Source organism: Muntiacus reevesi, chromosome 2, assembly GCF_963930625.1.
Source record: "Muntiacus reevesi chromosome 2, mMunRee1.1, whole genome shotgun sequence".
NCBI classification, from domain to species: Eukaryota; Metazoa; Chordata; class Mammalia; order Artiodactyla; family Cervidae; genus Muntiacus; species Muntiacus reevesi.
In genome coordinates, this window is record NC_089250.1 from 214,016,813 (window position 1) to 214,041,392 (window position 24,580).

Below are 24,580 nucleotides of genomic sequence, written 5' to 3' on the forward strand. Positions count from 1 at the left end.
GTGGGAGGAGTACTGTTGTGACTGAATGTAACTGCCCCCGCCCCTGCCGCAGCCAATGCAGGGGGAGGGGGGGTGACACTCTTCCCCGTCTCTTCCTTTCCCTTCCCCCCCAGCTAAAGAGACTTTGAATTTAGGGGGCCCTTGAGCCTGGAGAGGCCTTAACCCTGTGAGGAAGTGTAGGGGGAGCCCTCTCCCACCCCCATCCCCTTCTGAGAGTGGTCAATGTTTACAAGCCCCTGAGCCCCCCAGCCCAGGGACTCCGCCCCTTGCTGTCCTCCCCCAGCCTGTCTTCCTGGGCCCCTGCTGCTCGCCCGCCTGTCCTGGGGTTGGGGTGGGTGCAGGGGCCGTTCTGTAACCTGTTGTCTGCCTTGTACCCACAATCTCCCCCACCCCATGTGACCCCTTCTCTTCTACCTGCCTCTGTAAATATTTCCTCCCAATAAAACTTGGTGTGTGTTCTCCCCATCTGCTTCTTGAGTTTTTTCCTTGGGCGAAGGGAACGCTGGGAATGAGCCTTGGGTGGGGGGCAGCCAGACCAGAAACCGGAGTGCTGTGCCTGTGGGATGCCCGTGACCTTCGACCCAGAGGAGGTGGTCCTGCCTGTGATCTGGCCTCTGACTGAGGCAGCGTGTTATCCCCGACTGCTACTCGGGGGCACCCCCATCCCCTCTGCCGCTGGAAGCTGAGACTACAGTGAGGAAGACAACAAGCAAGGGTAGAGACCAGGTACAGAGTTGGAATTGGTTCCTTTATGGAAAAACTGAAAATATAATAAAAATTAAAATAAAACCAGTTTTAAAAAAGCCAGCCCCTGGAGTTTCCACCTCCTGCCTCTGGCCCTCCAGCGGGATGAGGCCCCAACCCCAGGGCAGCGAAAGGATGAGGGCCTTCTGGCCCTCCTCTTTCCCCATTCTATCCCCATCTTAATCTCCACAGTGGGGGCCCCGGGAGGAACCAAACCTGGGTAGGGGAGCAGGGACCCAAGGCCCCGTGGCCAGGGGAGGGAGGCTTGGTATGCACCCAGCCCCAGAGCTCCCGGCCTGTAGTGTGGGCACGGGCAGGGCCCCTCCTAGCCTGGGCCCAGTTGGGGTCGGGGCTGTTAGTTCCAGATCTTGAGGAAGGAGTCCCAGGAGCCTGTGGCCACAGCCATGCCATCATCAGTGACCCCGAGGCAGCTCACACGGTTGTCGTGGCCTGCGAGGACACCTGGGGCGGAAGGGGGCGTCAGAACCCCTCCGGCCCGGTTCCCCTGTCCCTGCCTGCCCCCCTGCTCAGCTCCTGGTCTCACCTGCGCGGTCGCCCTTCATGGCATCCCAGATGTTGCAGTTGAAGTCATCGTAACCCGCGAGCAGCAGCCTGCCGCTGCGCGAGAAGGCAACAGAGGTGATGCCACAGATGATGTTGTCGTGCGAATACATGAGGAGCTCCTGGTCGGCCCGCAGGTCAAAGAGGCGGCATGTGGCGTCATCTGAGCCCGTGGTGAAGGCGTAGCCGTTGGGGAAGAACTGCAGGACGTAAGACCAGAGTGTGGTGAGGCCGCAGGGAGGGCTGGGAGCCTGGCAGAGAGGGGCCGTCCCAGCTCGCCCAGAACTTACGGCCACGGCGTTGATGTCGGATTCGTGGCCGATAAAGGTCTGTCGACACATGGAGTCCCGCACGTCCCACAGCTTGATGGAGGCATCACAGGCGCCCGACACGAAGGTGCGGCCGTCGGGGGCCAGGGACAGGGACATCACATCCCCACTGTGTCCGGCAAAGCCCACCGTCTGCTGGCCAGTCTCAATGTCCCACAGGGCACTGGAGAGGTGATGGGAAGAAGGAAAGAGTCAGAGACGGGTGAGGACAGATGCCCTCTGCCCTACCCCCCACCGCCTGAACCCAGGCCCAAGCCTGCCTCAGCGCTGGGAGCACTGGCAGCCAGCGCCTGCTCCTGCCCCAGGTGAGGAGGGGTCCCACTCTCGTCCCTCCTTCCTGCCGCCAGAACAAGAGGCAGAGGGGTTCGCAAGGAGGGCGCTGCCGCTGCTGGAGCAGGGGATGCACTACCTGCCATGTGAGCCCTGAGGCGGTGTTCCCCCGCCCTGCCCCGGCAGGAAGTGAGGGTGAGCCCCGGCTGCCTGGCGCTGGCAGGGCCTCACCAGGTGGTGTCCCCAGAGCTGGTGATGATTTGGTTGTCATCCAGGAAGCGGCAGCACGACAGGTACCCTGAGGGAAGCGGCTGGTGAGCGGGGGCTGTCAGAGGCCGGCGCAGCCCCTGCCCCCGCCACAGGGCCCGGGACGGCCAGGCCCACTCACCGGTGTGGCCAGGCAGCTCCCGGCTGACCCGGACATTGCCCTCACGGGTCTTGAGGCTGTAGATGGAGCAGATGTTGTCCAGCCCCCCGCAGGCCACGAAGTTCCCTGAGGGCGCGTAGGCACAGGTCATGACCCAGGAGGAGCGCAGCGGGATGGCGTGGACCTGGGAGCGAGGGGTAGTGCCCAGGGTGAGAGCCGGCCCGGCGCCGCAGCCCCGTCCCATCAGCCGCAGGCGCCGCCCCTACCTTGTTGGTGGTGTAGCTGTCCCAGATGATGAGCTTGCCGTCCTGGGAGGCGCTGACCAGCAGCCTGCGGGAGTGAGGCAGGAGAGCCAGAGGGGTCAGGGTGGGAAGGCCCCTCTGGAGGTAGGACACCCTTCCCCCCTGCCATCTGGTAAGAGACAACTTCCGGCAGCAGCCCAGAGGTTCCCCACTCGGTTTGGTACTGTTTCCCAGGCCCCTGGGCGCACCTGGGAGTCAGGTCTTCCCAAACTGACTTGCCAACACGGGCATCCTATTTGAGGTGCCCGATGGGCAAAGCGGCCCCTGCCCACCCTGCCTCAGCCCAGGGTGAACACGATGGCTCAGCACACAGCCCCGACTTCACCCACCTTGAGTCTGTCCCCCAGTGCATGGCATAGATTTTGGCCAGGTGCCCACGGAGGGTCCTCCGTGTCCTCATCTGGATTCTCCCCACTGGGTCCAGCCCAGCTGTGATCTGGAGGTGGAGGCAGAATGGGCTCAGGAAGGTTCGGTGGCAGGGCCCACGGAGAAATATGCCTCCCACCTGAACTCCTTCCCTAAAGCAAAGTCCAGCCCTGATTCCTCTCACCTGGGTCAGTGTTGAATCCCCACATGCTTTTCGGGCATCCTATAAGAGATGGCAGAGCCCGTCAGAGAGGCAGGGAAGATGGGGAGGAGAGAAAAGAGAACGGAAGACAGGGGAGTGAAAAGGATGAGACAGGAAGAGATTAGGATACTGCCCCCCACCACGCAATCACACACACACCTCCCGTGCCTCCCCTGGCCCGGTACACACAAGCCACCGGGCCCTGCCCGCTCGGCTGCCCGCCAGGCCCTCACCCGGATCTGGTTCCGGAGCTGCTCGGCCTCCTGTCTCAGTTGCTCCAGCTCACTCATGGCGCCGGGCCCGTGGGGCGGGGTTGGGGGCGGCTGGGGGCCGCGGGACGGGGGCTGGGGGAGGCAGCTCCTCGCCGCTGGCCCGAGGCCTGGGGGATGCAGGGCTGACGTCAGGCCCAAGGCCGCCGGGGAAGCGGGGGGTAAAGGCGGGGCCGAAGAGCGGCCCGGAAGGGGTAAGCACCGGTGGGTGGGAGGGGGAGGGGCGCCAGCAGTGGCCTCGGTTCCCCGGGTCAGAGCCCGGGTCTCCGGCCCGGAGAGACGTAGCTGTGACCCGAGCAACAGCTGACTTCCCCAATCTTTCTCCCGCCCCCCGGAAACGGAGCGAGAAGTGCAAGAGGAAGCGCAAGGGAAACCCCTCCCTCGGACAGCAGCCCGGGCGGGACACCCGTGGCAGGAACTGGGGGGCTGGCGGAGGAGGGGTGCCGGGGAGAGTCCCTTCGAAAACAGACCCGGCGTCCGCCCCGGCCGCACAGGCACCGCCCTCCTAGCACCTAATTTTAAAAGGGGCGGTGCCTCGTTAAATTCACCCCTATACGCCGCACACCCTCCACACACACACACACACCCCCAGCTTCGACTGGGGGTGGGGGAGACCACAGGGGAAAGCTGGGCTGTTCGTGGGGTTGCCTAGGCAACCGTCACCCGGACTGAGAGCACCTCATTGGTGAAGTGCCCCCACCCTAGCCCGGTTGCCAGGGCAACCGCATCCACGGCTGAGACCTGTAGGGTGGGTGACCCCACCCCCGGCCCCATCGCCCCCGCCCGACCCAGCCTCCCGCCCCTCCCGGAGCCGGCCTAGGTGGCTGTTTATAGGATTTGGGGAAAGCCGATTGGGCACTAATAGGTTCGGGACGGCTCACCCCGGATTATCCCTGGGCCGGCTGCGCCCCATTAGCCGCCCGCGGCGGGTGGAGGCGAGGGTGGCGGGGAAGGCAGCCCCAAGCCGCTGCTCCCTCCAGCGCCGAGGCCGCCCGCCCCGGCGCGCCCGCAGAAAGCCCGTGGGAGCCGCTCTCCGGTAATTAGGTCTCGGAAGAGAGGTCCCGGGCCCCGAAGCGCGGAGCTGCTCTCTCCCAGGCGCCGGCGGGCGGGTTTAGCGGGCGGCCCCAGGCGGCCTAGCCCCTGCGCCCTCCGCTCCCCCAGAGCCCTGCCGCGAGCTCGGCGCCGGGGCCCCAGGGGCCTGGATGGCTCTGCTCCAGAGCCCGGAGTCATACCCCCCCCCCCCACTCTGGACACCTGTGTGATCTGGCGATGCACACAGCACTCTGCCGACCCAGGTGTCCCCCCAATCCCCCCCCCCGGGTCCCACTTCCCCCAGGCCCTGGGCGTTCCTCTTCCCCACTGACATTTCCCCTTGGTCTGTTCAGATTTCTACGCCAGCGCCAGAGGACGCCCCTCCAAAGAAAGGAGTGGGGGCAGAGCTCCCCACCCTACTTCCCCAGCTCCGGACAAAGCCCCTTCCTTCCAGCTGCCGGCAGCCCAGGCCGGGCGGCAACGCCAGACGCCCCGGGCAGAAGGAAGCAGCAGGCCAGGAGGAAGCAGCAGGCCAGGAGGAAGCCGCTGGGGGCGGGGGCGACGCTCCCAGCCCTCAATTCCCATCACCTTCCAGGGCCCCCCTCGGCGGGCCCGGACTCTGGGCATACAGCAGCCGGGGTCCCAAGGAGAAATGTGGGTGCCACCGCCTCCGCAGGTCTGGCGAGGCGAAGGGGAGGGGACAAGGGAGGGTCCCTGGATCTGGCAGCTGGAAGGCGCGGGCCGGTGCCGCGCTGCGAGGCGCAGTGGGCCTGGCCCTCCGGCCCCCACGACCTCCATTTTGCCCAAAAGATAGCTAGGTGTGTGTGTGGGAGGTCGGCTGGGAGCCAAGCGTGGGGTCAGGACTACTAAAGGGAATAGGGTGCCGAGGTGTCTGGTTCAGGGTAATGGGGCCAAAAAAGACGGGGCAGAACCCAAATCGAGGAGAGACGAAGGGAGGGACAGCCTCGCGGCCTTGCCTGCCTCTCTGAGGATTCTGGAGTTTTGCAAGACGAACGCCGGCGGGGGTGCGAAATGCGAAGACACGAGGGGTGCTACTCAGGGGCCGGCAGGAGGGTGGTAGTGGTGGGGAAAGGGGGCGGGACGTGGCCTAGAGGAAACCCCGAATTTAGACCCCCAACTTCTCAGGGAGCAAGAGGCAGGTGGGGCTAGGATGGGGTCTGGGGCCAGGCGAAACACCCCCCGATGGTGCCGGGAGCGAGTGCGTTAATTGGGGGCGAGGGTCCCCCTGTTCCCCTTCCGGGTTTGGAAGCGACGGAGCCAAAAGAAGGGAGGGGAGGTCTAGAGAGTTACGTCCGCTCCCGAGAGGCCAGACCGGGGAGACAGACGGAAGAGAGGTTCCCCCATGGGAATTTGGGGCTTGCGGGGGGGATGAGGACTCCTTTTATCTGCGGAGGTACCTGTGGCGGTGGGACTCTGCGAAGGGTCGCTAGAGGAGCGCGGGAGGTCCTGTCTTCCTCCGCGGCGGAGGCGGCAGCGGCGACGCGGATGGATTTCCTCAGTCACCCCAACTCAACCGTCCAGCGCTGCTCTCCCCAGAGCGGAGGGATCCCGCCCGCCAGTGACGCGGCCGTCGCCGCCGCGCCCAGGGCCCGGCTGGGCGAGACCAACTGCTGGTGGGGGGAGGCCGGAAGGGAAAATATCACTTAAGCGGCAAAGATTGACCCTGTCATATCAAAGATAGTTCTCTCCGATATTCTCAAGCAGAACGGGCCGAAGCAAATGGTTTGCTTCCCGAAAAGACGCAAGACATCCCCCCCTGGGGCTGGCAGAGGTGGTACCGGCAGAGGGGAGGGTGAAACCGCTGGCTGGTCACGTGACCCGCCCTCCCGGATTGGGCGGCTCCAGACTGGGAAGAGGAGCTCGACGCCCCAGTTCTCCGCCTTGGCTCCGCCCCTGTCTGTGAGGCCACGCCCTGTGGAGGGGCGGGGTTAGAGAGATGCCGGGCAGCGGGTCTCAAAGGTGGTAGAGGAAAGGGCGGCCATTCTGAAGGTAACCGAGCTGGGAGGAGTAGGGGCCGGGCCAGCCCCTGAGAATTCAGGTGTGCTGTGAAAAAAATCCTGCCCAGGCAATATCCCCGCGTTGTCCAATGGGCTGCATGACACTGTAATAACAACTCGTATTTATTGATTTCCACGCTTATTTAATCCTCACGAAAATATTATGAAGTACTGGCACTGTTCCCATTTAAAATAGTGGAAACAGATTCCTAGGCCTGCAGAGTTGAGACATGAACCAGGGCAGCTTTATCGACTTTATTGTGTGCGATGCTAGCCTCTTGATGAACCCCTCTCTGGACCATCCCTGCAAAAGGCTGAGAATATAAGTGCCTCAGCTTCCAAATTTACAAAATGAGACTATTGATAGCTACTTCCCCTGCAAGTCACCTTGGTTAGTTATGAGATCCGGACAGATTGTGAAAATGTTCTGGTAAGTTCAAGTCAATGAAGAGCCTTCATTGAGTCCTCATGCAATTTAAAAGTACCAAACACTTTTTATGTAGCCTCTGTTAAAGGCATTACAAATAGTTTTCAAACCACTTCTCTGTCCAAGGGATTCTCCAAGCAAGAGTACTAGAGTGGGTAGCCAGTCCCTTCTCCAGGGGATCTTCCCAACCCAGGGATGGAACTCGGTCTCCTGCATTGCAGACAGATTCTTTACCATCTAAACCATGGGGGAAGCACGTTAGTTCCTCAACCAGAGATTAAACCTGGGCAGTGAAAGCACGGAGTCCTAAACCCACTGGACCACCAGGGAATTCCCATCAAAGCACCAATTTTTAAAGGAAATTTTTTAAAAAGTCATTCTTAGTTATGCACAAATTCCATTTACGTGCACTCACCAATTCAGTAATATATTAACAGTACATAATAGATGCCAATTAGAATTTGGAAGGGACGTTATAATTTACATCTATTTCCTCTTAATCTACATATGGGCAAAGAGACTTCCCTAAAGTCATTTAGAAAACTAGCAGCCTCAGACTAGAACCCAATTTTGTTTATCTCTATAAGGCATCTAACACTGCTTCCTCTCACTTTGGTTTCTGTACTAATATGCTTCCTTACTTTAACTCAGTCAGCAAATATTTATTGAGTCCCAGTGATGTCTTAGGCCCTGGTGATACAGCCTTGAGTTTGTGTACCCGCCTTTGCCTGCAGGGAGCTTAGTGTATACAGAAGAGAGGATGGTAGACAACCATGTGCATAACTATCAGTACTGGTGCCTTGAAAGTGCCATTTACGAGAGCAGAGCAGTTGAGAGGGGGTATATTTGGGGAGGAAGATCAAGAATTTTTGTTTGGTTTTTAACATTTATTTATTTATTTTATTTGGCTGCGTTGTGTCTTGGTTGCGACACGCAGGCCTCTCTCTAGTTATAGCACGTGGGCTTAGTTGCCCAGTGGCATGTGGGATCTTAGTCCCCCAACCAGAGATCAAACCTGCATCCCCTGCTTTGGAAGGCATATTCTTAACCACTGGATCAGCAGAGACGTCCCAAGATCAAGGGTTCTAAGTTGGGACGTGTTAGGCTTGAGGTGCCTAGGAGAGGTGCAAGGCAGAATGCTCAACAGTGGCAGTCTAAGTAGGTCTGGGGCTCAGCAGGAATCTGGGTTGGAATAAAGCCTTGAGAATGAGTGGCATTTTAGAGCAGATGAAGTCATAAAGAGGTTCAGGGAAAAGACAAGATGGCCTCAGACCAAGCCCTGAGGAGCTCCAACATTTAAAGGTCAGGCAGAGAACAAACTGCCAAAGGAGAAGCCAGCTAAGAAGAAAATCGGGAAGGTGGAATTCTGGAACACAAAAGAAAAGCGTGTTCCAAAAAGGAATGGTACATGTTGTTGAATGCTGCCGAGAGGGAGAGAAGGCTGAACTGGGAAGCGGGCATAGGATTGACCACCATGGAGGCTGATGCTGGCTTTGTGTGGAGCTTTTGCACTGGATGCTCCGCTTGCAGCGGACTGAGGGCAAGTGAGAAATGAGGCAGTGGAGATGACCAAGGCGGCCCAAACTTTGGGAGATTGGCTGGGAGCGGGTGGAGGAAGGTGCAGCAGCAGTGGGAGAATGTGGAATCAAGATATTTGTGTTTTGATGGGAACTACAAGAGCTTGTTTAGATAATAATGTGAAGAACAGTGAGGAGAGAGAGGTGAAGATACAGACAGGTAGGGGATGACCAGTGGATGGCCAGTTTCTATGAGAACGCAGAAGCTCTGGAGCACATGTGGAAAATCTGGCCCCAATGTGGGACACTTCGTCCTCCCTTTGACTGTTCTTTCTCAGGCTTCTTCTCAGCCTTTGCCACCTTCCAGGATCTTCTCTAAACACTGATTTTCTGGGATCCCAACTTCAGCCTCTTCTCACTCCAAGTTATTCACGGTGACTCCAATCACTACTGGGACTTTCATTACCCACGATTGCTCATCACTCTCAAATCTCTTATCTTCTCGTGCAGATTTGGTGTCTGTCCAACTGCAGATTGAACATCTCCACCTGGATGTTTTTGGACTTTGGTGCACTGTTAGAGTCAGCTAGTGCCAGCTTGGACCAGCTCACAAGAGCCTACTGTATCCCTCTCTTCCCAACTCCTTATTCAATGAGGTCATGTTGATAGTAGTAACATCATCATCATGGTGGGAGTATTTACACCATGGAAGTCAGCATATGCTTAAGATCGAGGTTCCCCTTCCCTGCAGAGTTGGTTGTTAATACCATGACCACACTCCACTGTTTATAGATGTCTCACACTCAACATATTCAAAACTAAAGTAATCCTCTTCCACCCCACCCCATCCTGCCCAGCCCTACCCCTCCTCTGAGTCTCTTGGCCTAGATAACAGCACCACCATCCACCCAGGAGCTTCTCACTTCCTCATGCCTCATATCCAAAGGATAGTCAGTTAGTTAGACTATAGTCCAAGCTGCTAGAATGAAGAGTCCTCAAAACTTAGTGGCTTAAGCAACAACCCCAAACTAGATCCTTCAGGATTCTGGGACATCTTGGCCCTCCTCAACCTGTGGCTTCCACCTCTGTGTCCAGTGAGGCCCAGGCATTTCCCACTACTGTATCTGAATCTCATCTCTCAGGAAGGGGGTGTGGCATGGAAGCACAAGTTCTTTTCTATTTAAGGACACCACAAACTTCTACTCAGAAGTTGGCTAGATGCAAAGAAGGCCGGGAAGTATAGTCTGTAGCCATATACCCAGCTAAAACATAGCTTGTAAACAAAGAAGGGAGATGGCAATTGAGGTAAGGCTGGCAGTCAATGTCATCTGTAGATACAGCTTGTCAATGCTACTTCTCCAGTACTACTTAAATCTATCCCTTCTGTATGCCAACAGCTACTACCTTGGTTCTTGCCTGTTTCCTAGTCTTTTAGGATAGTCCCTCTCTAATCAACCTACCAAATAGCTGCTAAAAGATGTCTTTCTACAATGCAAGTTGGATCATATAACTTTGCTGTTCAGAACCATGCAGAGTCCAGTGGTTAAGAATCTGTGGCCAATGCAAGAAACACAGGTTCAATCCCTGGTCTGGGACTAAAGATTCCACATGCCGCCAGGCAACGGAGCCTGTGCACCCCAACTATTGAAGCCACGTGTGGCAACTACTGAAGCCCACACGCCCTAGAGCCTGCGCTCCGCAACTAGAGAAGCCTGCGTACTACAACTAGAGAAAGCCCATGCACAGCAATGAAGAAGTCAGTGTGCTGGAACAAAGACCCGGAGCAGCCAAAAATAAACAAATAAAAATTATACACATACACACACACACACACACATATAAACCATTCAGTAGTTCCCCACTGACTCCATGAGAAGGGCCAAAATGCTTTGCAAGACACACAGGCTGGGGCTTGTCTTGTCTACGAAGAATGCCTTCCACCCCGACTCCCCTTCCACTTCCTTGTCAACTGGGAAATTTTTCATTTTCTCATTCTTGGTTTAAATATTGCCTTCCTGACTACACCGTTGTTTGTGCCTCACTACAATGCTGGCTCCATGCCTGTTGCAGCCTTCACTGGACTGTTTTTTCCTGGGCACTTGCCACCTGCACTAGGGGCTCCCTGGGAAGCCAGGGCACTTGGTTTGTCTGGTGAAGTTCACCCAGCAATGAACGGACCCTCACAAGATGCCAAGTCACATCCAAGGTGTGGGGCCTAAGGGTCATGACCCTACCACCTTTGTTGTCATTAGTAGGTGCTCAGGTTTAGCCAATGTGAGAACCGTTAGATGATTTTATTGAGCTAATCATTTAATCATCCATCTTCCAAAACAGACATTAAACTCAGAGTCACATCAAGTTATGTGAGTCATTTTATTCCCAGTGCCTATCAGACACCTGGAAAACATCAAACACCTAAGAAATGAATAGAAGCATGGCAACATTTTCCCCCAGATCAATACTCTTCACATACCACAGTTCAAATCTCAACTCTGGTCCAGTGGTTAAGACCCTGAGCTCCCAATGCAGGAGACTGGGGTTTGATCCCTGGTCGGGGAACTAGATCCCACATGCCACAACTAAGAGTTCGCCTGCTGCAACTAGAAAGGAAAAAAAAAAAAAAAAAAGATCCTGAGTGCTGCAACCAAGACCTGGCATAGCCAAATATATACATAAAATCTCAGCTCCATACCTTTACCAGCTGAGTGACTTTGGGCCAGTCACTTACCTCTCCATGCCTCTGTTTCCCCTGCAAAATGAGGATGATGATCAGATCATTATGAGGACTACATTACTTAGTATTTGTAAAGCATTTGTAACAGTGCCTGGCACATAGCAGATGCTTTGTATTTGCTAAGTAAAAATAGAGTTCAGGGATGAATGTGTTGGTCTTTGACTACTTTTGTAGTTTCATCTTCCCCTGACACTGGTCTTTGCCACCAGCTTGCATCCAACTCTCTTATTTCCACATATGGCAGAAATGTCCACCTCCCTAGACCTTTGCTCACAGTGTTCTCTGGGTAGAAGACCTTTTCCACCTAGTTCACCAGTGACCCCTATTTATCCTTCACAGTTCAGCTTAAACTTCACTTTTGGAAGTCTCCCTGGACTCTCAGAGACAGGTAGCCCCTCCCTCCTCTGAGCCTCCATTTCACCACATTTTCATGCACAGCTGAGATCCCCATTGCACTAAAACTGCTTGAGAGCAGGGATATATTTTATGCACCTTGGTATTCCCGTAGCTTGCATAATGCCTGGCACACTATAGGCATAAAGGATGTTTGTTGAATGAATGAATGGATGGATGAAATACATTAATAAACTTTACCTTAACCACTTGCATCATGCAATAGAATATCATGTCAGATCCTATGACAAATGAAAATTGGTCACAGTTGACTGGGAAATAAGTCTAGTCCTGTAGTTCACTGTAGCTTTTGTACCAACCATGAGAGGGAAAGTCACCTTACTAGATAGACTACAGATTTCTATGAATATGTTGATGATAATATTAAAGCCTAAAAACACCCAGAGATTTTCTTAAGACCCAATGTTTGCTGAATAGTCCTGTATCTCTAGCACTTAGCCAGGAGTGAATCAAGCCAGGAACTTGATTCTAGCATCAGATTGAATCCTCACCTCCAGCTGTCCTACAGATGGGGACAGTGAAACTTGCAGAGGGACACAGAATCATCTGTCAACTGGCTGATGAGAGATGTGAGTTCTAGTCCTGGTTCTGCCCCAGTGAACTGTATGACCCAAGATAGAGCCCTTCTTGTATCTGGAAAAATCCCAATAAAATCTAGGCCTTATTTCCATGATCAGTAAAGTTTCCCCTTGACTGGGACAGTTTCTGAATCTGAGGTCCAGACTGGGATAGGGGAGGGAGTAGTGGCAATTGACAAGATGAATTTAAAGGGGAAGTGAAGCAGCATCATTCAATGACAACCAAAAGGAGAGGTGCAGGCCATGAACAGAATCACTTCTCATCCAGTGTCTTCCTTTAATTCTCACCTCAACATTTTAGAAGATGAAGAAATGAGGCGCTGAGAGGTTAAGGGGCTGTTCCAGTTCATCCAGACCACAGTTTATAGAGGCAGATGACTGACCCTAGGCTCATTCTGGACTATTTCAGTTTCCCAGCTCCTAAGTCAGCTCTCTCCTACAGCTCACTGCTCCCACTGAAGCCTCCAGGCAGGGGAGCCAGGTCCGGACTCAGAACCAACCCTGGGAATGTGAAATGCCACTGCCGCCAGTGGATAACAGATGAGCCAGCTCAAACCATCTGTCCTCTGGCTAAGGAAGGGTGGAGCCCTTACAGAGTGAGTATCTGGTAAGCAGAGAACTTCAGGGGCATTCAGTCATCACACAGAATCCTCTTCCTCTTCTATCTCTGCTCTTAGTGCTCCACTCACCCCTAAACAAGTAGGTGGGAGTGCTCCCAACACAAGCATGTATTCATATGCACATATGTACACACATATGCATGTGCACAAGGGCTTCCTTGGTAGCTCTGGTGGTAAAGAATCTGCATGCAATGCAGGAGACCCAGGTTCGATCCCTGGATCTGGAAGATCCCCTGGAGAAGGGAATGGCAACCCACTCCAGTATTCTTGCCTGGAGAATCCCATGGACAGAGGAACTAAGGGCTACACTCCACGGAGCCACAAAGAGTTGGACATGACTGAAAATGACTAACACACGCATGCATGTGCTCACATATGCTGACACTCTCAGACACATACATACAGACACACACCTGCACACATGCTCACGTAAGAGTCTCTCAACTGAGCCAGGCTGTCAGAAGTGCTCCTTTCCCTTCTCTATCAAAACTACTGTGGAGGTGGCCTCATACTGGAAGCCCCGAAGGACTTAGTAGCCTACTAGGGGAAAACCTACTTGCTTGATAAATAACTCCTGAGAAAAACAGATCAAAGAGAGGTGAATGTGAGCTGAGAGCCATGTGTGTACATACGTGTATGTATAAGGCCAACAGGGACCAACGAGGAAAAGAGGGGCCATCAGAAAGACAAGGACGGAAAGAAACAGGGAGAAAATGGAGACACACCCCCTCCCGTACCTCTCCCTCTCTTCTTCCCTTCCCTTGTCTCCCATTCAGTCCTGGGTATAGCAGAACCTTGCTAAGGAGCCTGAGAATGGCCACGTCTCCCAAGAGTATGGCGCCCTCTTCTAGATCCCATTTTTAAAAGTAAGGGAGCAAGGGCCCCTTCAATCACCCCGCAGGTCTTCGAATGGACAAGGAATCTCTTGTGTAGTCCTGCTCTTTTCCAGCCTGTCCCTTAGGACCAGGCTCGAGGTCTTCGCTCCCCTCAATCCCCTCCCCGCCACCTAAGGTTGAGGTGTCTGGCCCTTTAAAGCAGCGGCCCCCGGCCGGGTTATTGTCTCGCCTCTCAGCCAATCGGCGGCGCCGTTGGGGGCGGGGGCACTGGCCTCCCGATTGGCCGTCCCGCGCCCCGCCCCGCCCGGGATCCCGGGAGCTGTCCGGCCGCCTCGGTGCTGATCCTGCCGCCGCCCACGGGCCGCGAGCAGCGCTGAGAGGGCACTATGAGCGGGGGCGTCTACGGCGGAGGTGAGCGAGCCTCGGGCTTCGGGATCTCCAGCCTGGCGCGGCCTCGCCCGAATCCCAGCGCCCCGAGCCCACGCAACCCAAGCTCTGGGCACCCCGGGCCCTGTCACCTCTGCGCTCGAGCGGGTCCAGCCCTGGGTTTGGGTTCTGCATCACTCCAACCTTCGACCCTCCTCGGAATGCTTGCGCGTACCTGGCCCAACCTCTCCACCATTCAATCCGTCTCCGCCCGGTCCCTAGCCAGGCAAGGAGAGTGGCCTGAACAGGGCCACTGGGCAAAAAGGGACTTTGGAGTCTTGATCTCCCACTCCCAGGACTCTGAACTCCTGGCCGAGCTCCCACCTGACCCTTCCGGGTTGAAGGTGACTCTGCCCAGATCTCCTCTCGGAGCAATCCATGGAGAGAGAGTTTGGGAGATAACCCCTCACAAGTTTGTCTCCCGCACAGATGAGGTGGGGGCGCTGGTCTTTGACATTGGCTCCTTCTCAGTCCGCGCTGGGTACGCTGGGGAGGACTGCCCCAAGGTGAGCCTTCCAGCCCCCTGCCCAAATCCTAGGGCTCCCCTCCAGGCTACCCAGTCATCCAGGGCTCTCAGCGCCCAGAGAAAAGCTCTGCTGAGCGGGAATGTGGGAGTAAACCCAGGGGGTGGGCTGAGGGCCCTGCAAGATACGGCTTTCTCTCCTGTCCATGCCCCGCTCCAGGCTGACTTCCCCACCACGGTGGGGCTGCTGGCCGCGGAGGAGGGGGGCGGGCTGGAGTTGGAGGGGGAGAAAGAGAAGAAAGGGAAAATCTTTCACATCGACACCAACGCCCTCCACGTGCCTCGAGATGGAGCGGAAGTCATGTCTCCCCTCAAGAATGGCATGAGTATGGGACCCCCACCTACCGGTTCCTGACACAGACCCAGAACCCACACCCCACAACCCGGGGCACAGGACCCCACATTCACGGAGTATTCCTTGCAGCTGCCCAAGTCCCAGGGATGCCCTCACTACTTTCCAAAGCTGCCTGGTTTCTCACAAGGGGCCACCAGATTCCCGGGCAAGGGGGGATTTCTGCTGGACCTTGTCTCACTTCCCCTCCCCTGGACTTGGCTTCCCTCCTTCCTTCCTGTTTCTGGACCCTTGCCTGCCCACCCTCATCTCTCCACTGGTGTCCTGGCCCCAGTTGAGGACTGGGAGTGCTTCCGTGCAATCCTGGATCACACCTACAGCAAGCATGTCAAGTCTGAGCCAAACCTGCACCCAGTGCTCATGTCAGAGGCCCCGGTAAGTGGGTAGTCCAGCCCCTTCTGCAGCCCTGGGGCAGGCCTTTCACCTCTCCTCAAGCCATTAATCACTCCTCTTTACTTTTCAAACTTTTCCTTCCAACTCTGTCAGGTTCAACCACTTTTCATCCTCCCTGGGTTAGTCTCCATGTCTCCTTCTCTTCTGCTCTCTCCACTTACCTTTCCCCCAGTCATCCTTACACACTGCCCCACCCCCCAAGTCCCCGTGTGACCTTTTAACTGAAATGTTTGGTCAATGTTAAATACACCTATACAGAATCAAAATTTTTTTTTATAAACTGCCATGCATAACCTCCTCCTTCTATTATCCCTTTTCCAGAAACAATTGCTTTTCTCTCTTTTAGCTTTTTAATTTTTTTACCATTACCTTTTATGTCTCTAAATATCATAAATTGCTGATTGTGAATTTTTTTAGCTCTAGGTATTATCTATGGATTTCCCACTACACAAAATGAGCACTTAGCTCTGTTTCCTCCCCAACCCACACCACACACATTTTTTCTTACTTGGAGTACAGTTGCAGTTTAGGGTTTTTTTTTTTTTTTTTTTTTTAAGATTCAGTGTTTATACTCTTATTATTATGTAAGCTAATCAACCTGTATGCTGAGACAGGCAATAAACTATGGTTTATTTTCCTCTTGTGCAATTATTTGTTTTCTCTAGCACTGAAAATTTTCTGTGTTTCTGTTTTTCTTCATTTTCTATCTACTTAGTAATGTGACCTGAAATTATTCATCAGTTATCTTTATCTTTCCTGAAGACATTAATTGCTTTAGGTGTTTCATCAATTTCATCTTCAAGAAATCTCTCCAGGAGCCTACTGACCTGCTCTGTTTTAGACTAGTTAGCTAGTTAGCTTCTAGGCAGAAGGTGTAGCTATAATCCTGACATCTCCCTTCACCTTCATCTTAAGGAAACACTGCACCTCTCTCCTGTATTAGAAGTCCTGTTTACTGTGGATCATGACTCTTTTCTTGATTTTCTCCCTTGTTTTCATGGAGCACATCTTCCAGTAATTGCTTTAGAAAGGACATAAGAAGTAATATTTTTGAGACTTTTCATGCCTAACCTTGGATATATAGTTTAGCTAGGTATAATGCTCCAGGTTGGAAATAATTTTTCTTTGGAACTTTTTTATTAAAAAATTATTTAATTGGCTGTGCTAGGTCTTAGTTGTGCCACATGGAATCATCAGTCTTTGTTGTGGCATGCAGGATCTTTAGTTGTGGCATGCGTTTACCGGAGATTGAATCCAGGCCCCCTGCATTGGGAGTGCAGAGTCTTAGCCACTGCTTTTTATGGAATCTTGAAGGCACTTCTTCAATGTCTTCCAACATCTGCTGTTGCCATCAAGAAAGTCAAGGTCATATACTTCCTGATCCTTTGATGTAACTTATTTTTGTTTCTGAGAGTTTATAAAATTTTCACTTTGTCCTCAGTGTTTTACAGTTTCACAATATTATATTGGTCTATTTTTGTTCGTGGCTCTGGACACTCAATGTGTCTCTTTAATTTGGAAACTTACGTCTTTTAATTCAATTAAAAATTTAATTACTTATTTGTTGATTTATTTCTTTCAATTTTCTCTGTTCTTTCCTAAGAAATCCTGCTATTTGGATTTTGTACCTCCAAAACTGGTCTTCTTCTAATGTTTTCATCTTTTATATTTTATGTATCTCTTTCCTCTTATTTCCAAGATATTCCCTCAATTTATTTATCAACTCTTCTATAAAGCTTTTAATTTCTGCTCTTCTATTTTTATTTTCCAGGAGCTCTTTCCTTTCCCATGAATGTTACTTTTTATTTATCTTTAAAAAATATTTATCTGTTCGGTTGTGTCAGGTCTTAGTTGTAGCACATGTTACAACATGTGGGATCTTTAGTTGTGGCATGTGGAATCTAGTTCCCTGACCAGGGATTGAACCCAGGTCCCCTGCATTGGGAGTGCAGTCTTAGCCACTGGACCATGGGGGAAGTCCTTCATTGTGCTTTTGATTTGCATTTCCCTAATGGTCAAAAATGTTGAGCATCTTTTTATGTGCCTGTTGGCTCTTGTGGGTTTATGGTTTTCTTTTTTTTTAAATTCTCCCTTTATTATAATTTTCCTGGGACCTTGGGAGGGAATAAGGGCTTCCCAGGTGGCACTAGTGGTAATGCAGGAGACTATTTTACCAATGCAGGAGACTTAAGAGTTGCAGGTTTGATCCCTGGGTCAGGAAGATTCCCCTAAAGAAGGAAATGGCAACCCACTCCAGTGTTCTTGCCTGGAAAATCCCATGAACTGAAGAGACTTGTAGGCTACACTCCATGGGGTCACAAAGAGTCAAACACGACTACCTGCGTAGCCTGGGAGAGAGTAAAAGTAAATGTTTGTATTCAATCCAACATTTTTACCCAGAAATATGTTCTTTTTCAGCTTTCTTATCTCTGAGACGATTCGAGTGGGAAAGAGGGATGTACTGGGGTCTTGTGGGGGGCAGGGGGAGGGTGTTGGCCTGAAGTGTTTATTGCACAATAGAAAGCACTGGGCTAGGAGTCAAGAGACTGTGACTCCAGACCCAGCTCTACCAAGAGCTTTCTGTATGATCTTGGCCAACTTCATTCTCTGAGTTTTATTTTCTTCAGTTGGGTTTTAATTGTGATATTTCAAATTCTTTATAGTTTCAACATTCTAAAGACCTATGAGGGTCAGGGGTCCTTGCCTCTGTCCTCAGTGCAAAACGGGTCTGTATATGTGGAAGGTGTGTACATAGATTGGTGCCTTTCATTTCCTGAAACTTCGCCTCTTGCACTTTCTCCCCAGTGGAACACACGGGCCAAACGGGAGAAGCTGACAGAGCTGATGTTTGAGCAGTACAACATTCCTGCTTTCTTCTTATGCAAGACAGCTGTGCTTACTGCGTATCCTCTGGGTTAAGCTGCTCTGTGAGAATGGAGAGTCAGGGTGGAGTTTGTGGTGCATCGAGATGGAGGCTGGGCCTGATTCCATGGAGATAAATATCCTGGATGGGCAGACAACCCCCACCCCCAAGCCCCATTAGTGCTAAGAGCCCTTGGGAGCTGAGTGCTTTGTATCTTAGGGTGGCCAGACCAGTGGTCCTTTCCTATTCCTTGGATCAGGCTGAGCGTGGAGAGTTGGGACAAGTAAACAACAGGGGCTGGGGCTGGAGAGAGAAGGGAAGGGTATATGACACTGAGATGTTCCCTTCCCATTTATTTTTCTAAAAGGATCAACTTTGCATTGTACCCTGTGCCAGGCACTGGGGCTATATAGACCCTAATTTCAAGGATCCCGTAGGACATAGAACAAAGACTAAAAAGAGAAGTTGGATATTCAGAAGGAAGGAACAGAGGAAGAAAGTGTGATTCACACAAGAAAAAAGTGGCAAAGGGTCTCAGTTGCATTTCTCTAGCAAATGGGTCACAAGCCAAAAGGAGATATTCACAGACTGGGATTGGGCTGGACCTAGGTGAATAGAGAGTAGGCCAGATCAGCTTCCAGCCTCCTTGTTCACTGCTGCTGGCTCTTTGACCTACTCCTCCCATGCCAGCTTTGCAAATGGACGCTCCACAGGTCTGGTGCTGGACAGTGGGGCCACCCACACGACGGCCATTCCAGTACATGATGGCTACGTCCTGCAGCAAGGTGGGGCCTCGATAGGGGTCGGGGGCACCTTGAGGGACCAGGCAATGACACCCCCTCCTTTCCAGGCATTGTCAAGTCACCCCTGGCAGGGGACTTCATCTCCATGCAGTGCCGAGAGCTCTTCCAGGAAATGGCCATTGACATCATCCCACCCTACATGATCGCAGCCAAGGTGGAGCCTCTGCCCCCTGACCTATCAGATATCAGGGCAGGGAGCAGCCAGGCCCCAAGAGGATCCTGGGTCCTCAATTTGCAATTGAGGCATCAGAGATCCGGGCAGGTTGAGGGACATGGCCAAGGTCCCATAGCCAACTGCTAGAAGGATGTGTGTATGAGGCCAGTGTGGTGGGTTCTGGGGTCCAATAGACCAAGGTTCAAGGTCTGCTTCTGCCACAGAAGAACTGTGTGAAATAGAGCATGAGACTGAAGCTCCTGAACCTCAGTTTCCTCCTCTGCAAAGTGGAAAAACTGCATGTAGGGCTGCTGCGAGTATTAAATGAGACCCTGCATGCGAGGGATCCCCACGTGGAACATGGCTCAGTAAAAAGCTGTTTCCTTTTAAAAGGTCTGGCCTCCTACTGGATTCTCCAAGCCCTCGACCAGGCCTTCTCCAAGTTCTCTGACTGAGGCCTTTTAGATCATCTGTACCCACTGCGTGCACGGCATCCATGGGCTGGGCTCTCCCCATTCTCTCTCCTCTAATAGGGAAGGGGGAGAAACACCTTTTCTGGGCAACAGAACAGAGAACCCGGTGCCCAATAGCCGCAGAGCTGGCGAGTGCTGGGGAGGCAGGTGTGGACGGGGCAGGTTGGATCAGTGTGGGGTGCGAAGGGCGATCACAGGCTGTGCCCCTACAGGAGCCTGTACGGGAGGGTGCACCCCCAAACTGGAAGAAGAAGGAGAAGTTACCCCAGGTTTCCAAGTCCTGGCATAACTACATGTGCAATGTGAGGCACTGGAGAGGGTCCCCGGAAACCATCCCTCCAGCTCCTTTTCCTTCCCTTACCGCCCTCCCCCACCATGAGCAGCGGGGAGGGACAGAGGCCCTGCAGGTGGGGTGGGGGTGGGGCCTGAGAAGGGAGCCCAGCCCTCACCATGTCCCTGGGCTCTCAGGAGGTGATCCAGGACTTCCAGGCCTCCGTGCTGCAGGTCTCAGACTCTCCCTACGATGAGCAGTGAGTGGGGCCCACGGCTGGGGAAGAGGGGGTGGGAAAGGGGCAGACCTGGGACTCGGGGGTCCCCTGGTCCTACAGGAGCACCCCAAGCGGAATCTCACTCCCTCCTGGGCAGGGTGGCTGCACAGATGCCTACAGTGCACTACGAGATGCCCAACGGCTACAACACAGACTACGGTGCAGAGCGGCTCCGCATCCCTGAGGGCCTGTTTGATCCCTCCAATGTCAAGGTAGGGCTGGCTGGAGTCCCTGGATCCTGGGGCTGGGGGGAAGCTAAGGATGACAGGGGGCTGGGGAGAGGGGACAGAGGGCCCAAAGCCCAATCACCTTTCTCCACAGGGCCTGTCGGGGAACACCATGTTAGGGGTGGGCCACGTGGTGACCACCAGCATTGGCATGTGCGACATTGACATTCGTCCGGTGAGGCCCAAGCCTGCATCTGGGTGGAGGGGTCCAGAAGAAGTGGCAGCGTGGGGGGCAGGGCGGGGCCGTCCCCTGCCCATTCACTCTTCCTCCCTTGCTCTCAGGGCCTCTACGGCAGTGTCATTGTCACCGGCGGGAACACGCTCCTGCAGGGCTTCACTGACAGGCTCAATCGAGAGCTTTCCCAGAAGACACCACCGGTAGGAGCCCACCCCCCGGCCAGGGCCCTGGGCCAGCCCTTCAACACCAAATCCTTCCTCCTTCCCACTCATTGAGCCAGTATTCCAGCCACCAAAGCAGCTCCTTCCCGCTATGGCCTCCCCACTCCGAGCCCTGTCCCTTCCCACTTCCCAGAACCAGGTGTCTGCTTCCCCCAGCCCTTCTTTCTTCATAGAGCATGAGACTGAAGCTCATCGCCAGCAACAGCACCATGGAGCGCAAGTTCAGCCCCTGGATCGGGGGCTCCATCCTGGCCTCACTGGTGAGAGGGGAGGGCCCTGGTCTAGTGCTGAATGTGGGGAACAGTAGATCCAGATCGCCCCCACCACCTTGCCTGCTGCCTCATTCACTCATTGTTTATGAAAGGGCAGTCAGTGCTCCCAGAAAGGTGAATGCAATCTCAGGACACAAAGCAGGGAGTGGAGGACAGGAAGCCGGACTGGTTGGCTGGGATGAGACTGTGGTGGTCTGTGTGCCAGGGTGAGCCCCTAGAGGTTTGGGGCAAGGTGATGTGATGGCCACAGGCATGTTTGAGAAGGTTATGTCCGACATGAGTCTTTGAGGATGGGGGTATGAGCTGAATTCAAGGGGACCTTGACGGGAGGCTCTTTCTAGTGTCCTAGAGTCACGGAATGGGTAGCAGTGGGCATAGCGTGGTGAGCAAGGGACAAACCGAAAACAGCAGTCAGGGTGGTTCTGCAGCGGTGGGTGGGGAATTGAGTCTGGAGCAGCTGCTGAGGCGGGGGCAAGACGTTGAGCAGAGAGGTAAAGGTGCAAACTGCATCTGACAGGTGACAGTCACACAGAGGGGGACAGCAGGGACGTGACAGGACAAGGAGGATATTGGCTAGAGGATGTGCCCCCCAAAGGGACAGAAGCAAGGGTCAGAGTGACAGAAGACTGACCCCCTGAAGACAGCTCAGGGTTGGGAGAAGTCCTGGCAAGCCTCCCGTGCACCTGGACAGACAGCCCGACCTAGTCCCTGCCTTCATGCGTGGGGACAGTCTGGAAGCCAAGACCATCAAACAGGAGGTCACCACAAAGTGCGGGGTGTTCCTTCAAAGGAAGACCTGACCTCATTCAGGGGTCAGGAAGGGCCTCTAAGGAGCCTTCAAGCTGAGATGGGAGAGTGAGAACTTAGGAGGCCAAGCAGGAGAGAGGGTGTGTGGCCCCAGGGGAGGGTCAGGCAAGGCCACAGGCGGGGGGTAGATGCTGTGGGGTCAGAGTTGAGGAAGCTCACCTGGGCTTCCCTGGTGGCTCAGACGGTAAAGAATCCGCCTGCCACGCGGGAGACCTAGGTTTGATCTCTGGGTTGGGAAGATCCCATGGTGGAGGGCATGGCAACCCACTCTAGTATTCTTGCCTGGAGAATCCCCGTGGACAGGGGAGCCTGGCAGGCTACAGTCCATGGGGTCACACAGAGTCGGACACGACTCAGCGACTAAGCACGCAACCTGGGCTGCAGAGCAGACAGTGGGTGGGAGAGGATTACCGTGGTCCCCACTGTGACCCGGGGTTTCCAGCAGAGCGGATGTGGGGGAGAGAGGGTTGGGAGCTCATCAGAGGTCTGACTGAGAATGTAGACACTGTTTGGATATGAGAGGTAAGAGGGAAAGGGGTCAAGGATGAAACCCAGGATGCTGGCCGCTCGCAGTGCTGTCCGAGAGGAATGTAACATGAGTCATGGATGTCATTTAAAATTGCTTAGTAGCCATATTTTTTAAAAGTCCAAAGAAACACATTAAGTTTTAAGAATATACTGTATTTAATCCAATATATTCAAATTATTGGCTTCCCTTGTAGCTCAGTTGGTAAAGAATCTGCCTGCAGTACAGGAGACCCAGATTTCGATCCCTGGATTGGGAAGATCTCCTGGAGAAGGAAATGGCGACCCACTCCAGTATACTTGCCTGGAAAATCTCATGGACAGAGGAGCCTGGTGGGCTGTAGTCCATGGGTTCACAAGGAGTCGGGCACGACTGAGCAACTAACACACTTATGTATTCAAAGTATTATCATTTCAATATGTCATCAATATAAAATTTGAGATGTTTTATATCCTCTGGATTTAGTCTTCAATATCCAGTGCAGATTTGACACCGAGAGCACATTTCATCTTGGACTAGCTGCATTTCAGGTGCTCAATAGCTCCATTTCAAGTGTTCCACGTGGCAAGGGGCCACTGGATTTGGACAGGGCAACTGTAGAAGGTGAGAAAGACCAAAGAAGCAGGTTTGAGGCAGGGCTGGGCAAAGATGGTGACAGCAGTCATGGACATGTTGAGTGTGTGAGGTCCCAGGAGACACTGAGGACCAGATGTCCTAAAGACAGTTGAGAATTTGGGTCGGGAACTCAGCACGGAGATCTGCATTGAAAACTAGAGATGGTGGGAAGAGTGGGGCTTTGGCACAGTAAGCAGAAGCCAAGGGAGAGGCAACATGGTCCAGGAAGGTGTGCCCAGAAACAGGGACACACACACTAACTTTCAGGCAGATGCAAGTAATCATAGAGATAGTACAGTCTGAAGTGCCAGGGCTGCAGGACCTCAAGCGGTGTATTTCAACAGGGGGTGGGGGTGGGGTGCCAGAGTAGAGACATCATCCCCACCTTGATGTTAGGTGGTGTCAGATGGTGAGGAGGGTGGAGGAAAGATTCTTCTTGGGAAGGAGGGAGAGACTTGGCATGTAAGGCCCGATGGAGTGACAGGGTATCTGGTGGAAGAGGGGATATGGAGTGTTGGAGCGTCGGTTCGCTGGCCTGCGGCTGGCAGGTCCACCTCCCAGCTCAAACTGCCCTGGGCTCCGAGCAGACAGGTGCTCAGTAAATGCTCAAAGAATGCATCGTTGATTGAACGGTATGAAGCGGGTACCCGCCCTCTGAATACAAAGGAGGGGGCAGGGAGATGGGGCAAGTTGGTGGTTGCCGGAGGAATGTGGGCTTGGGAGGGGGAGGATTCCGAACCTCCACGGGTGGAGTGTGGGGAACCTGCTCTCCCTCCATCCTGGGCCTCCCTGACCGCTGATGTCGCCCCCACCCAGGGCACTTTCCAGCAAATGTGGATCTCCAAGCAGGAATACGAGGAGGGCGGGAAGCAGTGCGTGGAGCGGAAGTGCCCCTGAGGGCGCCCCCTCCCCACCCACAGGCCCGCCCGCAGCGGTGGGGGAGGGAAAGCGAACGGAAGGAGACGGTTTCCCCCACCTCGGCTCTGCAAGCAGGATCGACAGCCCCCCCCCCCACCTCCGCAACGCTCCCGTCGCCCCCCTTTTGTTCCTCTCCCCACTTATCCTCTTGATTGTGAAGTTTCTGGGTTAAATGGAGTAAACAAGTTTTAAGAAAAAAAAAAGTTTGGCCTCTTTGGGGGTGGGCAGTTGGGGCAGGAGTCTGGAGGGAAGAGGAGGGAGGGCCACACCTACATCCATTCGGAATTATACGGTGGACACCCGGGCCAAGTCTGCGGGCGAGGGCAGAGCCGCGGGATCCCGGATGCCTCGGGTTTCAGAGGGGCAGCAATCCAGGGAGGATCACGAAGCGAGTACCGGCTAGAGACGCTCAATAAGGCCGCAGAGGGAAGGCGAGTTGGGGGAGGAAGCAGCCGGGGCGGGACGGAGGCGGGCGGGGGTGGGGGTGGGGGGCAGCCCCGGGGACGGGGCCGGAGGTGGGGCCTGGGTGGGCGGGGCCTCTGGCCCCCTGCGAGGCCGCACTTAAAACTCCCCTGGACACACAGCTCAGGTGAGCCGGTCAGAGCTGTTTTTTCCCGGGGCGCTAGGTGGTGACAAGTGTGGGGCAGGGACTGGGGCACTGGTTCGCCCCAGCAGCAGCTCAGAACTTCCTTCCC

General features: G+C 54.0%; 2 protein-coding genes across 2 annotated transcripts; one reads left to right on the plus strand and one right to left on the minus strand.

Moving 5' to 3' along the window:
- Nucleotides 1–727: 727 nt before the first annotated feature.
- GNB2 (G protein subunit beta 2) lies at nt 728–6,015 on the minus strand. The gene is made up of 10 exons (XM_065924928.1): nt 5,861–6,015; nt 3,375–3,520; nt 3,124–3,162; nt 2,903–3,009; nt 2,538–2,601; nt 2,293–2,455; nt 2,136–2,202; nt 1,596–1,797; nt 1,289–1,505; nt 728–1,206 (listed from the first exon to the last, which is right to left on the minus strand). Exons 2-10 carry the CDS (start codon nt 3,429–3,431, stop codon nt 1,100–1,102), a joined length of 1,023 nt encoding a protein of 340 aa, XP_065781000.1. The 5' UTR covers nt 3,432–3,520; nt 5,861–6,015; the 3' UTR covers nt 728–1,099.
- Nucleotides 6,016–13,972: 7,957 nt separating this feature from the next.
- Nucleotides 13,973–23,864, plus strand: ACTL6B (actin like 6B). The gene is made up of 14 exons (XM_065920410.1): nt 13,973–13,997; nt 14,442–14,518; nt 14,696–14,861; nt 15,162–15,262; nt 18,086–18,183; nt 18,834–18,928; nt 18,994–19,100; nt 19,786–19,875; nt 20,042–20,103; nt 20,219–20,333; nt 20,443–20,523; nt 20,631–20,726; nt 20,921–21,007; nt 23,784–23,864. The coding sequence occupies exons 1-14, from the start codon at nt 13,973–13,975 to the stop codon at nt 23,862–23,864; spliced, it is 1,281 nt and encodes a 426-aa protein (XP_065776482.1).
- The last annotated feature ends 716 nt before the right edge of the window (nt 23,865–24,580 follow it).